Source organism: Amblyraja radiata, chromosome 14 (assembly GCF_010909765.2).
Source record: "Amblyraja radiata isolate CabotCenter1 chromosome 14, sAmbRad1.1.pri, whole genome shotgun sequence".
NCBI lineage: Eukaryota > Metazoa > Chordata > Chondrichthyes > Rajiformes > Rajidae > Amblyraja > Amblyraja radiata.
The window spans coordinates 55,635,973-55,654,410 of record NC_045969.1 but is presented as its reverse complement, the minus strand read 5'-3'; the positions used below and the strand labels follow the sequence as shown (position 1 = coordinate 55,654,410).

Below are 18,438 nucleotides of genomic sequence, written 5' to 3'. Positions count from 1 at the left end.
ATTTGAGATTTGTAATAGAAAAAAAAATCACATGTGGTCAAAGTGCACATTGTCAGATTTTCCCATTTCAGGGCACTATAATGTTTAGGACACAGCAATGTCATGTAAATGAAAGTAGCCATGTTTAGTATTTTGTTGCATATCCTTTGCATGCAATGACTGCTCGAAGTCTACAATTCATGGACATCACCAGTTGCTGGGTGTCTTTACTAGGCCTGTATTGCAGCCATCTTTAGCTTATGCTCGTTTTGGGGGCTAGTCCCCTTCAGTTTTCTCTTCAGCATATAAAAGGCATGCTCAATTGGTTCAGATCGGGTGATTAACTTGGCCACTCAAGAATTGCCCATTTTCCAGCTTTGAAAAATTCCTTTGTTGCTTTAGCAGTATGTTTGGGATCAATGTCTTGCTGTAGAATGAACCGCCGGCCAATGAGTTTTGAGGCATTTGTTTGAACTTGAGCAGATAGGATGTGTCTATACACTTCAGACCTCATTATGCTACTACCATCAGCAGTTGTATCATCAATGAAGGTAAGTGAGCCAGTTCCTTCAGCAGCCATACATGCCCAGACCATAACACCCCCATCACCGTGTTTCACTGATGAGGTGGTATGCTTTGGATCTTGGGCAGTTCCTTCTCTCCTCCATACTTTGCTCTTGCCATCACTCGGATAATAATAATAATAATAAATTTTATTTATGGGCGCCTTTCAAGAGTCTCAAGGATACAAGTTAATCTTCGTCTCATCTGTCCACAAGACCTTTTTCCAGAACTGTGGTCGCTCTTTTAAGTTCTTCTGTAACTGTAAACTGTAACCCAGCCATCCTATTTTTGCAGCTTACCAGTGGTTTGCATCTTGCAGTGTAGCCTCCGTTTTTCTGTTCATGAAGTCTTCTGTGGACAGTGGTCATTGACAAATCCACACCTGACTCCTGAAGAGTGTTTCTGATCTGTCGGCAGGTGTTTGAGGATTTTTCTTTTTTTTTTAAATTATAAGAGAATTCTTCTGTCATCAGCTCACCAGTGCTCTCTTTCTTCTTAATGATGTTCCAAACAGTTGATTCAGATTCAGATTCAGATTCAACTTTAATTGTCATTGTCAGTGTACAGTACAGAGACAACGAAATACAGTTAGCATCTCCCTGGAAGAGCGACATAGAATATGATTTCAATAAATAAATCTATTTACATGCACACAGTCATAGTGTTTTTCCTGTGGGAGGAGTGTCCGGGGAGAGGGGGGGGGGGGGGGGGGGGGGGGGGGGGGGGGGGGTGATTGGCAGTCACCGAGGTACATTGTTGAGTAGTGTAACAGCCGCAGGGAAGAAGCAGTTCCTGGACCTGCTGGTCCGGCAACGGAGAGACCTGTAGCGCCTCCCGGATGGTAGGAGGGTAAACAGTCCATGGTTGGGGTGAGAGCAGTCCTTGGCGATGCTGAGCGCCCTCCGCAGACAATGCTTGCTTTGGACAGACTCAATGGAGGAGAGTGAGGAACCGTTGATGCGTTCGGCAATTTTCACCACCCTCTGCAGTGCTTTCCGGTCGGAGACAGAGCAGTTGCCATACCAGACTGTGATACAGTTGGTAAGGATGCTCTCGATGGTGCAGCGGTAGAAGTTCACCAGAATCTGAGGAGACAGATGGACCTTCTTCAGTCTCCTCAGGAAGAAGAGACGCTGGTTTTGGTAAGCCTAGGGTTTGGCTGACGTCTCTAACAGTTTTATTATTGTTTCGCAGTCTCAAAATGGCTTCTTTAACTTTCATTGGCACAACTTTGGTCCAACGGTGATGGAAAGACTGGAGGAGAGACTAGGTGCTGAGAGCTCTCTTATACCTGCATTAAGGAGGCGATTAAACACACCTGAGCAATTACAAACGCCTGTGAAGCCACGTGTCCCAAACATTATGGTGGCCTGAAATGGGGGGACTATGTATCAACACAGCTGTAATTACTACATGATGAAACCAAAATGTATAAAAATACCCCTTAATAAAATCTGACAATGTGCACTTTAACCACATGTGATTTTTTCTATTACAAATCTCAGATTGTGGAGTACAGAGGCAAATAAATAAATGATCGGTCTTTGTCCCAAACATTACAGAGGGCACTGTAGCTTTCCATTTCAATACAGAATTAAAGCAATAGAAACAATATCTTGCTGCAATGGTTGTGAGTACTGTTGAAATAAAAACATTATGTCATAAAAAATGTAAGAACCCTACATAGTTGGTATTTCTGTAATTTGGTTTACAACACAGCTATACATCTACTAGTTTTCACAGAATAGGTCTGGAATTTAGCAGCGTACTTTAGCCCACGCACAGGCATGACTATGAGATGAATTACCAAGCACTCGATAAAGTACCTTCAGTCTGGCAAGGGAAAACTATTAAAGATACCAAACAGCAAATGAGCAATTCAGGGGGTGAATTCAAATCATATATTTGTGAAATGTATGGTGAGGTTTTCAAACCTTTTTTTAAAATGTTTATTTTGGATAGTAAAATCTTCAGTTACAAAGACAATACTGGCAATTCCTTTGGTGCCATTGATCACGAAATGGTCCCATTTCCAGTTTCAGTTACCTCTTCCAGCCTTACAATTTACCACCACATACTTATGCCCTTCAACCTGCCTGTAGAAGGGCAGACCCTCTAGTTCTGAATTCTCCCCATGACAACCACCAGGTGGCGCCAACAATGGCTGCCTCTCCAGCAGTCTGTCACGTCCCTTCTCTGTTTTTATTATTTTAAGTATGTTTTAAAGGTGTGTTTCAATGTTTCTAGGTTAGTTTTTGTGGGGGGGGTCTCAGTGTCTCATCACTCCCCCCCCCCCCCCCCACATAAACTAACCTAGAAACATTGAAATCATTCAAGCTGCAGGCACAGCGCAGTCTTTTAACATCGTGAAGCTGTGTTCTCCGGTAAGAAGCGGCCAACTCGGGAACTCCAGAGTGTTCTGATCCGTCCCGACATCGGAGTTTTGATTATCCTGACGAGAGGGCCTGAACATCGGACCGTCTGTAGCCGTGTTCAAAGGCCCCGACCACACGTGAACAAAGGAGGAAGATGACTGAATTTTATTGCCTTCCATCACAGTGAAGAATGTTGATTCCAGTGTGGTGTATGTTTATGTTACATTTTATTTTATGTGGCTGTGTGTATTGTTGCTTTTCGCTTAGTATGTTTGTATGGTAACTTAAAATTCGATGTACCTTAACAGGTAAGTGACAATAAATGTGAACTTGAACGTGAATTACCCCACCATTTTATCCTTGCAAAGCTCATTAAAAATCCGTCCCTTTGACCAAGCTCTGAGTGGCTGTATGATCTTGTGAGATTTGGCACCAATGAAGCCCAGTGATGTTTGTATACAGACGCTTTTAATGGTTAACTCATGACTCCTTCTTGGGGAAATTAGATTTTGCAGGGAAATTCTTAGCCCCAGAAAAAGAGGCAAATAAAATTTCAACCCAGGTTCATAAGACATAGGAGCAGAATTAGACCAATTCGGCCCATCAAGTCTGCTCCACTGTTCAATCATGGCAGATCTATCTTTCCCCACTCAACCCCATTCTCCTGATTTCTCCCCATAATCTTGTTGGGCTTGCTTAGTGCCCTTTGTCTATTCTGATAAGTATGATTAATTACAGTTTAGTTAAAATGTGCAGATGCTCCAAATAGTGTAATCGACAGCTAAGAACAGTTTTTTCCCCCCAATCTCAAGGTTGAGCGACTAGGAGATTATGCCATTTGATGCACAAAATCCCAAAGATGATGAGATCTTATCAGAATTCTGCAGCAACTCGTTGGGCGGCACGGTAGCGTAGGGGAGGAGTTGTTGCCTTACAGCCCTTGCAGTGCCGGAAACCCGGGTTCCATCCTGACTACAGGTAATGTCAGTACAGAGTTTGTACATTTTCCCCGTGACCGAGTGGGTTTTCTCCGAGATCGTCGGTTTCCTCCCACACTCCAAAAACGTACAGGTATGTAGGTAAATTGGCCTGGTAAATGTTATTAAAAAAAAATTGTCCCTGGTGTGTGTAGGATAGTGTTAATGTGCGGGGATCGCTGGTCGGCGCAAACCCTGTGGGCCAAAGGGCCTGTTTCCACGCTGTATCTCTAAACTATACTACTCAAGACTGAAAATAGTTATAAAGATATTATTAAACTAGCTTGTATATAATACTGATTTCAAAAAAATCCCTAAACCCTTTACTGTCACTTACATAAATTAGCGAAGATGTTGATATGTGGGTAAAGATAGAGCCTGAAAGAAATTGCATACAGATACACGAACCAATGACAATTTGATTAAGGAACACGGAATCCACAGAAAAATTGTTTTAATGGACCAGAATGCTATGGATACAAATAAGAAAAAAAGTATATGTTGATGTATGTGATGAAGGGCATGAATCACGTACTAGGGAATATGCAATAAGTTTGTGCAAATGCAGAATGCAAAATGTTTTTGATAAAGATAAATGGACATGTTTTAGTCCAAACTCCTGTTTTGAACCTGTGGCATAAAAAATAAAAATACTGTCTTGACACCTGCAGGCAGCTCATTGTGCTGTGGTCTCTGATACTTCACACAAAGACATAGAAACATAGAAAATAGGTGCAGGAGGAGGCCATTCGGCCCTTCGGCCCTTTGAGCCAGCACCGCCATTCATTGTGATAGTGACTGATCGTCTCCAATCAATAACCCGTGCCTGCCTTCTCCCCATATCCCTTGATTCCACCAGCCCCTAGAGCTCTATCTAACTCTCTCTTAAATCCATCCGGTGATTTGGCCTCCGCTGCCCTCTGTTGCAGGGAATGTGGCAAAGACAACAGTTCTGCAAAATCTACTGTTGGTAAGAAAGTTAAATATGCAAAGACAACATGCAATTAGAAAAACAAACTGTCTGTTAACCTTTATTTGAAGGGGGTGGCTATCCAAGAGTGGACATCTTGCTTGAACTATATCGGACCATGATGAGACACATCTAAATTGCTGTGTGTAGTGCAGGTCTCCCCGCCCAAGATAGAGGGAATCCAACATCAGACCGATTTTAGGGTCGGTTGAACGAGGAGAAATTAAGCAGACTGGACCAATGCGTACTGTGTAGACTTTAGTAGAATGAAAGATAATCTCATTGCAAAGTTCTTAAGGGGCTTGGCAGACTAGATTTGGAGTTTATGTTTTCTACTGTTTGGCTATCTCTATCCAGACGTCAAAATCTGAAAACAAGGACCATCCATCCATTCAGCAGAGACAAGAAGACATTTCATCTCACGAGGAGTAATGAATCTTGCTGCCCGAGAGGTCAAAGATGTTCAGCTGCTAAATATAATTCCCTTAATATTCAAATTTTTGATTTCAGGTCCATGGGTTAGCGTAGGAAAGTGACACTGGGGTTAAAAACAAAAATCAGCTGAGATATTGTTGAATAAAGGAGCAGGGATGCAGGAAGGGGAAGGGGAAGGGGAAAGCTACCCACTATCTTCATTTTTTTTAACACGTTCTTATCTCTCAGCAAATGCCTAGAGTCACACATATCTTTTACAAGTGTACGGGTCCAAACATTCTGCCGGCCTCACCCTAATGTGGAGCAGCCTGCAGGTAGTGATTGTCCCTGCCAATGAGAAGTAAAACACTGCCCCCTGGCCACCCTCATGAACTTCTGAAAGCCTTTCTCACCTGTTCTGAATATCTCTGATGATCAATATGTTAAATGATAAAGTTTTTAAAAAAATGAAAAAATCACATTTAACTTGAAAATGGTAATACTAATTTAAATAAAGCAAAAAACAAACCACTTACCTTTGTAGTGAAAAATCAGCAGCCCCATTCAATGTTGCCCATTTGAGTGACTGAGGCAAGCTAGCCACAACTGAAGAGGCCAAAAATCTAGTTTACCCTCCAAAATCTAGTTTACCCTCAACCCAATGCCTAATGGAATGCCACAGTGCTCAGGGATGGGACAGCCTGCATCTGACCTCCATTTCTACAATGCTACCTCCTACCCATTAACACAATCTGATCCATTGCTATGATGCAAATAGTTTCCACTGACATCTAATGATAATAAATTCACATTGAGGAGGGCAATGAAAACACTTTGGTGTAAAAACAGCCAAATATACACAGCAAAATAAGATTTTCTATCAATGCTATGATTAGAGAGTCTTAACGGACGTTTTTAAGATTCAGATTCACTCCAAGCCACTGTTTTTTGCTCATGGGTCAAGCAAAAGATAGATCCTTGTTATCTTCAATCTCAAACAAAATATGCAAAATATAATTAGGGAATTAACAAGCTCAACAATTGATTAACAATTTCCCAAGAGTAATCGTAAGGAATGAAGTAATGAAAAATAGTCACCGATATATGAATAATTCTTCCTAGTATACACTGAATGAGGTTTTTAATCACTAGTATGCACATATTCCTGCGATTTCCATATTTTGATTAACCAATTAAGTACCACCATACAATAAATTTATCACCCTCCACTGGCAACTGCAGTTTGCACATTGTAATGGTTAAACGGTAGAAAGAGAAAGGAAAGAGAATCAGGTGGAAACAGTACCTTTCTAATCTTTGCCATGCCTTCAGTAATGTTGGCAACAAGAAACACTGCAGGACTTGACTGATTTTCAATGTCACAGCAACAGAGCCATTACAATTCTCTAATTTTGTTACTAAATGGAAATAAAGATTGCAGCCACCAATATCCATAATTAAATTTATTCAGCATAGGCTTTGTTAATGTCTCGTACAAATCTCTGTTCTACTAACAAGCTGGCAACAACTCTAATGGCCGAGCAAAACTAATTTTGCGTACAATTAAGTTTACTGTTCAGTTTGGACATCTTTATAAATATTTATCAGCATATTTGCATATTAATTGCCAAGTCTACGTGACAGTGGAATTCATTTATGTGTGACAAGAGCAACATTGTATTTGATTCCCACCCCCAATTAAGATTCTTTTAAAAAATTGCTTCTAGAAACATTGTTCCTGCACAGTATTAGGCTTACATCCCAAATGAACAATGAGGAAAACATTGTTAATTCTACAAATGCATCTTGTAAAAAAAATATTTCCCAACACCTTGAAAGCTTGCAAGATTCTCACGCCATGAAGCATTTTATAATAAAATAGCAAGATTATGTTCAACAATATACTGAGAAAATGTGTGTGTGGTATCCATCAGCTAAGAACATTTAATGATAGCAGCACCCAGACAATTGAGCACATACGGCTATCTGAACCAGGTTTCTCAAACTGGATCTGCGGCTCATTCCTTGATATTATGATATTATTCTAAGGGACCTGAAACACAATATGTTGCATTCATTGAGTGACTCTGTATGGGATCTGGTGTCAAAGGTTTTTCTCTCTTACGTCTTGCTCCCTTAAGGCCTTTTTGAGGCACTGAAAACTGAGACCTCCACGTTCAGGAACAACTTCTTTCCAACAACCATTAGGCTAATGAACACCACAATCACCAACTAAACTCCAAAATTTATTATTTGCACTAGGGACCTGGCTTTTGTTTTGCACTCATATTTTTTGCTCATTTATTGAATTTGTTTTAAAATGTTTTTGTGTTACCTATGAGAAGTGTGTTTACTGACCTGTTATACTACTGCAAGTAAGAATGTTATTGTTCTGTTTTTGGTACATATGACAATTAAGCACTCCAGACTCTTGAAATATTAAACCTTAAGTACGAATGTCAAAGCCACAAAATGCCAGTCCAGGTTAGCTCACATTAAGGCCTAGAAACTCTCACAATCTTCAGTCAAAAATATCTCACTATTCCTGCCTGCTGCTCTCTTCTTAAATTAACTGGATATACTGTTGTCATACAAGGTCATCTTTCCAACATTCAGTCCAAAATCCTCCACTCAGCATTTTGCCCCTCAGACAATCAACATGTAGTTGAGTCTCAATTATTCAGGGTAACAGAAGATTTCCTTGACGTGAAAGTCAAAAATCACAGACAATGGCAGCAGCCCAGAAACCATGGCAACAGTATTCTTTGCCTCAGTGTGTCCAATACCACCGACATTAATATTTGTTGCAACAAACAAGTCTACTGACCACACATCTGCACAAGTCCAAATATCACATCCACCATCTCGACTTTAACCCTTAGCTTCCCTCCATAACCTCAAAAAGCCACTTGCACCAGGCTTATAAATAGGTGCAGGAACCAGTGGTGGTGGCTGCCCTCCCCACCAAAGCTTACTTGCAATATAACCTCTCGGAGACACCCAACCTCGGAGACACCCAACAATATCAAAGGTCTCAGGAGTACATTCATACCTGCTTATCACACTACTTGTTCACCACCCTGTACAAAGGGAATTTCCATTGAATTAAATGGAAAGATCAAAGGTATTGTCTTGTGTTCCTCAGACAAACTCTATCCCCCACATTACCATTCTTTTCTCGGCAAAGCAGCCAGAGTCTGAGTAATACTGTTTTACAACTGCAACTTCCAATGCTTTCTCCATTGTCAAGGCTCAACTGAAACCGCCACAGTTTTGCCCATTCCCTTGCCTCAGCCTACTTGCGGTTGAAGCCTTTACCCACCTTGAATTAACTGCTCCAAAGTTCTAAAATAAAAACTTATATCTGCAAGTGTGTCTCGACCTGAAACGTCACCTATTCCTTCTCTCCATCGATGCTGCCTCACCCGCTGAGTTTCTCCAGCATTTTTTGTCTACTTTCGATTTTTCCAGCATCTGCAGTTCCTTCTTAAACAAAGTCTCAATCTAATTGGTTTCCACAACTGAGGGATTACATTGTCCAGCACCAAATGCAATATATAAAATTCTGTGGAAGTAAATCACTACATCACCTGGAATGTAAATTTGCAGCCTTGAATGATTAAAAGGGAGGAGGTTTAAAGGCAGTGGTTTAATTTCCTGCAGTTGCAAGGGCTGGTGATAAGAGGAGATGTGGAAATTGATGGAAAGAGAAGACCCAACAAAGCACCTGAGAGGGAATGTTTAAGAAGGAACTGCAGATGGTGGAAAATTGAAGGGAGACAAAAATGCTGGAGAAACTCAGCGGGTGATGCACCATCTATGGAGCGAAGGAAATAGGCAATGTTTCGGGTCGAGACCCTTCTTCAGACTTTGAAGAACATAGACAATGTTTCGGGTCAAGACCCTTCTTCAGACTTTGAGTTTTGGGTCAAGACCTTTCTTTGGAGTCTGAAGAAGGGTCTCGACCAGAAACGTTGCGTATTTCCTTCGTTCCATAGATGTTGCCTCACCCGCTGAGTTTCTCCAGCATTTTTGTCTACCTGAGAGGGAAAGGTCCCTTCAGAATGCTGAAGAGTGGAGACCATTTATCTGCTTCTGCCATCATATTGGAAATGACGAACTGAAGGAAAGTGTGGAAATTGGTGTGATGGAAGAAAAGTACAGGCAACTACAGGAGATGTAGTCACTACCTGTACACCTCCTCCCTTTTAATCATCCAAAGCGGCAAATTTACCTTCCAGTGATGCAGTGATTTACTTCCACTTGGAAAAGGTGCAGGGGAAATCCTATTCTTGTTCTGTTGGACAGAGCGGGTGAAGAAGTGACACTAACAGAGCAGAGAATCTAATCAACGATGTGGAGGGAATGCCACAGCTACGGTAGAACATAGGAGAGGCACTGGTGTGGCAGAGGAGGTGAGATAAGAGAGAAAAAGTTACGGCTTCCACTGGTGGAAGTGAAATACAATAATTCCTCAACTCTTTAGCCATTATCGTTCACTTAATTAGTATTTCGGCCATAAGCTTACATACTCAATTTACATTACCAATGGCTGGTATAAGTTTAATGATAATCAGCATTCATGATAGAGAGCTTTTTGTATACATGCCGCGCAAATGTTTGCAATCGCCCCAATATGGTTTTTTTATTCTTCCATGACAACATTACACAATGAGATAGTAACAGAGGAATCCAATTCTCACGTTTGTTATTTTGGCAGTCAATTAATGTGTCTATTACATAGTCAATTTGAGATGAATGCAGAAAATATTTTCACAAAATGTTGATCCTTTTATGTTAATAAAAGTTAAACTAAAATGTTAGATTAAAAAGTGAAAGTTACAATTATTTTATACCTAAATTAATTGGCTGCAAACAATTAGTGAGATATCTTCAAAAATTAGTGGTTTAGAGTTGTTTTGTTACATGTTCTAGGATGTGTTTTCAAACAGCATGGAAAATAATGGGCATATTTAGCACTTCTGACACCCTAATGGGAGAGGAACACATCCATTGCAGTGGAGCAGCGCTAATTTGTACTAATCACATGTACTAAACAGCTATGAACACAGCACTCGTTAATAAGTACTTGGCAAGCAAAAAAAAGTGTATTTTTCCAAACAAGTTGTGCTTTAATCAAAACAGGTGCAGCCCCATTTAACAATCTATACAAAGCCACCACGTTGCCATAATTAAACAGGCAGATGTCTTTGCTAAGGAGGTCAAAGTCACAATAAAATTTGCTACAGAACATGACCACAAAGCAAGCAACAACAATCACGGCATCTTATTAACAGTAGAAACTAACCAAAAAATCCCCTTCTGCCCCAACAGACTTTGTGGATATTGTTCATACGGCTCAGTTCTTTAGTTTCCTGTAGCACAAAAAGCAATCAGAAATGATGGCTGGTTAACATTTATCAAGAATAAAAATAACTGTTTTGTCTTAATTATAAAATAGCTATGCAATTATTCATTCTGGCAAGTTACACTTTTACCAGATTGCATAACATCTGATTGCTCATTAGTGGTTACAGGTGAAAAGCATTCAGCAGCAAAAACTCAGATTAGACAGTTTAAACGGCGAGTATAATATTACACTAGAGGATCAGTCAAGTTGGGGAGGAGAGAATCACAACTTCGGGTTATTTACGTCCCAGGATGAAAATCAAAAAGAGCAGATGCAAATGCCATCATGGATTTTTAGTTCACCCGAAAATTAATTGCAACCAACATAATGCATGTTTCTGAATTATATTTATACACACTGCTCAAAATATATTGCTAGAGATTATAATCAGTAAACAAATGGAGGAAGTGAAGATTTACATGATGCATCTTGCTCATTTTATATTGTGCTACCAGCCATTAATAACAATTTCTGTATACATTTGTAGTATGTAATGTCCTTCCTTAGGTACTTTCAATCTGAAACCAATTTCTTACAGCAAACTGCAAATGCAGGAGGCATCAGATGCATTGAGAAACTAGATTTAAAAAGATTTGACTGCTAAGCAATAAAGACTAACGTGAAGAATTCATACAAACTAGGTAGACACAAAATGCTGAGTAACTCAGCGGGACAGGCAGCATCTCTGGAGAGGAGGAATGGGTGACATTTTGGGTCGAGACCCTTCTTCAGACCTTACAAATAATATATATCCCCTTTAAACCCAAAATGCATAGACAAAGCAGCCCAGTAGCTATGTCAAAAATAATATTTTATCCACTTAAAATGTTCTTAATGTCACCAAAATCAAGAAATCCAAGGGTGAACATTTTCAACATTCAGAAAAGGAAAATCAATGCAATGATAAGTAAAGGAAAAGTAGAATATGAGAGAGGGCTAGCAAGGAATACAAGTTTCAATAGATTTATAAAACAAAGGAAAATATTAGCAAAAGTTAACATGGGTCCCTTACAATCAGAAATAAGAGAAATTACATTGGAGTAAATAGGGAAATTAAACAAACATGTTTCAACTACATTCTCACAACAAGGCATGGAAAACCTTCTGATAATGGGGAAAAAAGTGAGCAAATGTTGGTCAGAAAGGAAACAGCATTCGTCGGGAGGGGAGGGAATGCAATGGTACTGGAGAAATTGACAAGCCCAAAGACCAATTAATCCCCAAATTTAGAAGTTGGCTTTGAGATTGTGACTGGTTGTCACCTTCACAATTCAAGAACAGCTCCTCACTGGAAGTTAACAACTTTAACTAAGCATACAAGGCAGAAAGAAAATAGTTGGCCTGGTGCAAGTAACAGGGAGCGTGCTGCAACTCACTCAAAGTCAATAACATCATCCTTGGAAAATCATAGGCTTGGGCATGGATTTATAAAGGGAAAATCACATCTGACAAGTCTGTTGGAATTCATAGGTTCTATCTGGCAGAATGGGGGCGCACCAGTCAACAGGGTGCATCTGGGCTGTCATGTTGTTATGGTGGCACACAAAAAACCCCATTAAAATTACAATGAACAAAATATTAACAGAGACAGTGGGTGGGTGGGTAGCCGATTGGTATGGATTGAGGATTGCTTAATGGACAGAAGGCATTGGATTCAGACAGCTCGTTGTCTGATGTGATAATGGGATGCCACAGATCTTGGTGCTGGAGTTGCCGCTTTTCACAATCTTCACCGAGTGGGCTGGTGGAATCATGAATAATTGTATCCAAATTAGTCAAATGTTTTTTTTCTGGATTAGAGGGATTAGAGGGATTGTAGCAAACAGGACCCAGATTGATTCTTGGCATGGCGGGCTTGTCATATTTATTACATATCATATGTAGCTAACATTAATCTAAATTCATCATCATGGACAATTTAGTCTATCAAACACTTTCAAACATTGAGGATTGTGGGCGAGCCAACCAATTTTACTTATTCTTGAACAATTAATCCCATTACCTACGGCATCAAAAACAGTTTCCGTGTATTTTCCACAAAACTAAATAGATCCTAATTCATTAGCCATGTTAAAAGGTTTCAATCGAGTACTGATTTTCCAATTTATAATTCACGTGAAATATTACACTCATATATATATATACATAGTTAAATGCAACAACGGTTCTGAAATGAACAAATAACTCACATTGTACGATAAGATCAAGAGGGAAAAAACACAAACTTCATAAAGTTTATTGGTGTGTTAGTGGGAGATAATTGGATGCCACAGTGGACTTTAACTATAAAAGGTTTACTTGCAGGAATTAAAATAATTTACACATTCCTATCTCCATTATTTGAAGTACATACAGTGTAACATTGTACATCGATCAAATACATCTTGCAAAAAGAGAGGTGTATTTGAAATTTTTAGAAGGAACTGCAGTTGCTGGAAAATCAAAGGTAGACAAAAATGCTGGAGAAACTCAGCGGGTGAGGCAGCATCTATGGAGCGAAGGAAATAGGCATACATGTTTATTGAATTACTGTTTCTTTCCTACACATTTTTTGAATGGCAGACTATTTTGTATTTCACTGAAAAATTAGTTACACATTTTGAAAATAATAAAGTTTGCAAGACTGAAAAGATCTTTTTTTTTTTAAGTGCATAAAATTTTGCAGTTACTATTTCCCAGGGCACCTATTGGGACATATAATTACATAATGAAGATAGGTTCCACTAACTTTAAAACAAAATGCAGCATGTGATCTTGATTGCTTTTCTCTCGTTCTGCTCAAACTGCAGAGAAGCACATTTTAAAAATGGGAAACTTTATCAAATCTGCATTCTGAACTGACACCATAGCCTTTTCTGTGGCAGCGAGCTAGCTCTGGTCACCCAATATATATTAACTAAGGAAGATAATACTTGGATTCCCAGTCTAGTACATGCAATACCAATGTCATGATAGTGTTTTCTTGGTGGCAGGTGGGGTGCTGATTTGGAAGTGTTATTGAAGAATTAATTTCACAAACTTTTGCATCTCCAATTCTGCTATTTCGGACTCATCTCAACACTTACTAAAAAAAGGTTTTGTATTAAAACAAATGTTAGAAGGTAAGCAACATTTTAACTCAAACCTTTTACACGTTTTTAATTGCCAGTATCAGTAACTGATTCCTTCAACATTTTAGTCGATATTTGATTTAATATTAGGCATTAAGCAATTGAGTAATAAAAAAAAACCTAAATAGCAGAGAATATACCTTGCTTTATCTTTATAATTATATAGCTTAGAAATCCAGGTGCTTTTATGCTGCCTCAATAAAATTGTTTTAAATATTGGAAGATTCCTACTCTGCTCTCATAGAATTTTCTACGACACAAAATAGTGGTAAATTGTGTTTCCACTTTAAGAATATTATGAGGTAGACACTTGACAACAGCAACAAAGGTCACACAATTCCCCTCACTCTACCTCATAAAAAAATCAGCAGATTAGCTCCTGAAACCATAGCAACTCTTTTCAGCCTTTAGATCAGGGGTCGGCAACCTATGGCGCCCGGGCCGAATGCGGCCCGTAACTCGAAATCATCCGGCCCGCAGGCGGGTTTTTTTCCCCGTAGTTATCCGGCCCGTGGTCATATTTTCCCCCCCACACCTAGTTGGATTGGTGGGCGCTGTTCCACTGATCTAAAAGTGTAGTTGCATTTGCAGCGGCTGCAGTGCCTGGTGCTCAGCGTGCCCCGGAACCATTCCGGCCAGCAGGAGTATTTTTTCCCGCACCTAGTTGGATTGGTGGGTGTTGTTCCACTATTTTTGATACAATCCTATTTGATGATTCAAAAAAAAAAATCGGGACTGATGTAATCACACGAACAGGGCAAAAGGCGGACCTAGAACAAGCGCAGACAGTGAGCGTGACAAAACTACGCTTCGATCATCCTGACTAGAGGGCCTGAACATCGGACCGTCATCACAGTGGACGTTAATCTTAAATTGTGTAAATGGTTGTGTTAAATCGTTGTCTTTGCAATGTTGATTCCACTGTAGTGGATGCTTATGTTAAATTGTGTTAATGGCTGTGTTAAATTAAATCATTGTTTTTGCACTTAGTGTGGCTGTAAGGTACATATTTCCCGGCGTTGAAGACACTATTTTTTACCCCAAGGCCCGGAAATGTATCTGCGTCTTGGAGGCCGAAGATTAGATTGTTAGCCAAGAAAGATAGTCCAGTGTCACTCTTGCAGACACTTTGCTGATGGCAGCATTCTACCAGGACTCAGGTCCGGTCCCCAGGGCGGGAAGACAACAGCTTTCCTCCGGGGCAGCAGCGACAGTGGCCGTCCACTGGAGTGGAGTTGGCCGAGCAATGCCACTCTCGTAGCGACTACTCCGCAGAACCTGCCACACCTTCAACCCTGGAATTGTGTGAAGTGGGAAGCGGCTGTAAAAGGACAGCACCACTGGGGGAGGGGGTAGTTCCTTTCCACAGCGTGTGGGGAGTCTGGCCCGGGTCAGCACGGCCTGGGCTGCACAAAACAGCAAATTTGGCTGGGTCGCCAGGGGTAAAGTTGCGGGGAGGGCAGGAGCGTTGAGAAGGCGGGGGTCGAAGGAACCAGCCACGGTGTCCTTCAGCGCAGGGGCAACCGGTGGAGGTGGTGATTGGCGGGCAGCTACTGGGCAGAAGGCTGCCTGCTCCGTCCCGGGCTCTATCTCTCTCTCCCCGAGTCAGGGAGTCCCCGTCCCACAGACCTGAACCGCACAGCGCATTGTATAAATAAATATATCAAAGTTTATTTGAAGAGGCCCTCCAACCGCTCACAGGCATGGGACCCGGCCCCTATGCACAACAAGGTTGCCGACCCCTGCTTTAGATACATCTCTTAATTGCTGATAAATCAAGTTTTGATGCAGAGGACTGGACATGTGGAAGAGATAATTTTTGGTGCTATTGTGTAACCAAATTTAATTTTTCTCAGTACAAACTACTTAGAAAAATGAATTGTATGCAACCCAAGGTTCATTGGTTTATTATGTGTTCAATATAATAGTTTTAGTTCGTCATTACATTTTAATAAATCCAAGTTTTGACAGACATTTTGTCTGATGTGCCAGATTATACAGTAAAAAAGATTCAATACAGAATGTTTGAAAATGTAAATGATTATACAGGTTTTACTGATTTGCATTGCAAGTTTGTCTTAACAGTAATTTTTGGGTGTACAAAAAGGCCATGATGGCATGACGACGATACGTTTTACTGATTTGCTACCCTTTGCTTTGCTGGTTTCAGAATCCAAATCAAATTCATCAAGTGGTAACTGAATGTGGGTTATGCTGCTACACTGATTAAACGTTACTGGATGTAGGTGTTTTAGCATCTTCATAATGGAAGTGTCTGCAAACACACAGCCATTAAATAATTGAGACAAACCTTTTCAACTGAAAGCATATAATAGAATCATAGTAATTTACACTAGTAAACCAGGTTACATGGCCGTTCATGTTAATGCTGGCCAATGAAAATCTATTTATTCTAATCCCACATTTTGGATCTTAGCCCAGAATGCTATAGAATATCAAGTACTCATGCAGAAACATTTTTTTTAATGTAATAATGGTTTCTCCCATAATAAATCTTTCATGCAATGAGTTCCAAACCCCTAGTAGTCTTGGGATGATATCTCCCCGCAACTTCCCTGTAATCCTTTCCAACCTTAAATCTTACCTTAAATTTAAGCACCATAATTAGAAAGTTTTACAAGAGAGGGATTTTTATAATGTCTTGAGCTCAAATAAATTAATACACCTTGATAAAATCTTCACTCAGCTTCCTCAATTCCTGTAAGAGATATCCACACCCAGGCTTTCCTCGGAAGTGGAATTCTCTAGCCCTAACTCTATATTAATTACGGCAAGGTCTCTATCGCAGCTTTCTTATAACATGATCAACACTGTGTTAAGTAATCCAACCACTGGTGGACTAAATGGCAAATTGTATATCATTTCAATTCTTACTCTAAAGTAAGAGGATGGATGCATTTTAGTCGAGATTTTTGTTGTTGTTGATCTTTATCATTACTGGAAGTAGTGCTGAATGCATGCATACAAGCTTACTCCACATGGACACTGGAATAAAAGGAAAAGCAAGCCATTCAACACATCGCGTCGGCTCCACCATTCAATATTATGGCTGACCTTTTACCTCAATGCAATTTTCTCCCTAACCCCGCATCCCTCAATTAATTTAATATTCACAAATTAAACTATAATCTACTCTAGGAATAGACTCAGCACCTGAGCCAACACATATCTCTTAGGTAGAGAATTCCAGAAATTCATATACCCAAGTAGAAATGTATTTTCATCTCAGTCCTGAAAGGCCAACCTGTTTTGTAGAGAATTCTAGAGTTCCTAGCTAAGGGAAACATTACCCTTGCATCTATCTGGTCAAGACCCATATGAATATTGCACGTTTCAATGAGATTAATATGAATCTAATATATAGAAACTCTTAAATGTAATGAACCCCGCTCTCCTGTAGATATGCACAAATCCTAATATTCTCCGTTAAATGTGGAAGTCAGAGGGTTGGAATCAACAAAATTGATTTGTATAGTTCTAACCATCCACATTCATACACATCTTGTTAAAATTCAGATGGAGAAAAAAAATATTCCACCACGGGGGAAATGGTACCAATGTTACAGTTGTACAAGATATTGATGAGGCTACACCTGGAGTATTGTGTTCGGTTTAGGTCACCCTGCTATAGGAAAGATGCCATTAAGCTAGAAAGAGTGCAGAAAGATGTACAAGAATGTTGCCTCGACTCGAGGGCCTGAGCTAGAGGGACAGGTTGAGCAAGCTAGGACTTTATTCCTTGGAAACTTCTCATGATTTTATAATCCTCTTATAGAGGTGTATAAAGCCATGAGGCGAATAGATTAGGTGAATGCACAGAGTATTTTTCCTAGGGTAGGGGAAACAAGATCTAGACGGCATAGGTTAAATGTGAGAGGGGAAGTTTAACGTGAACCCGAGGGACAACTTTTTCCACACAGATGGTGGTGGGTATGTGAAATGTACTGCCAAAGGAAGTGGTAGAGGCAGTACAATAACACATTTAGAAGGTGTTTAAATATGTATATGGATAGAAAATGTTTAGAGGGATATGGATCGAACATAGGCAATGGGACTTGATTCAATGATCATCATAATCAGCATGACAATAGACAATAGGTGCAGGAGTTGGCCATTCGGCCATTCAAGCCAGCACCGCCATTCAATGTGATCATGTGTCTGATCATCCCCAATCAGTACCCCGTTCCTGCCTTCTCCCCATATCCCCTGACTCCGCTATCTTTAAGAGCCCTATCTAGCTCTCTCTTGAAAGTATCCAGAGAACCGGCCTCCACCGCCCTCTGAGGCAGAGAATTCCACAGACTCACAACTCTCTGGGTGAAAAAGTGTTTCCTCATCTCCGTTCTAAATGGCTTACCCCTTATTCTTAAACTGTGGCCCCTGGTTCTGGACTCCCCCAACATCGGGAACATGTTTCCTGCCTCTAGCGTGTCCAAACCCTTAATAATCTTATATGTTTCAATAGATATCCCTCTCATCCTTCTAAACTCCAGAGTATACAAGCCCAGCCGCTCCATTCTCTCAGCATATGACAGTCCCGCCATCCCGGGAATTAACCTTGTAAACCTACGCTGCACTCCCTCAATAGCAAGAATGTCCTTCCTCAAATTAGGGGACC

General features: G+C 40.3%; 1 protein-coding gene across 4 annotated transcripts in view; it reads right to left on the bottom strand.

The window, feature by feature from the left end:
- pou2f1 (POU class 2 homeobox 1) overlaps positions 1–18,438 on the bottom strand; it is a 116,453-nt gene that overhangs the window by 73,171 nt on the left and 24,844 nt on the right. For 3 of the 4 annotated variants that reach the window (XM_033033398.1, XM_033033399.1, XM_033033402.1), the window contains exon 2: positions 10,588–10,654. The exons of the other annotated variant lie outside the window; for it this stretch is intronic. In XM_033033398.1, the coding sequence (XP_032889289.1) occupies positions 10,588–10,654 (67 nt within the window). The remainder of the gene's footprint in view (positions 1–10,587; positions 10,655–18,438) is intronic. 4 annotated transcript variants of the gene reach the window in all.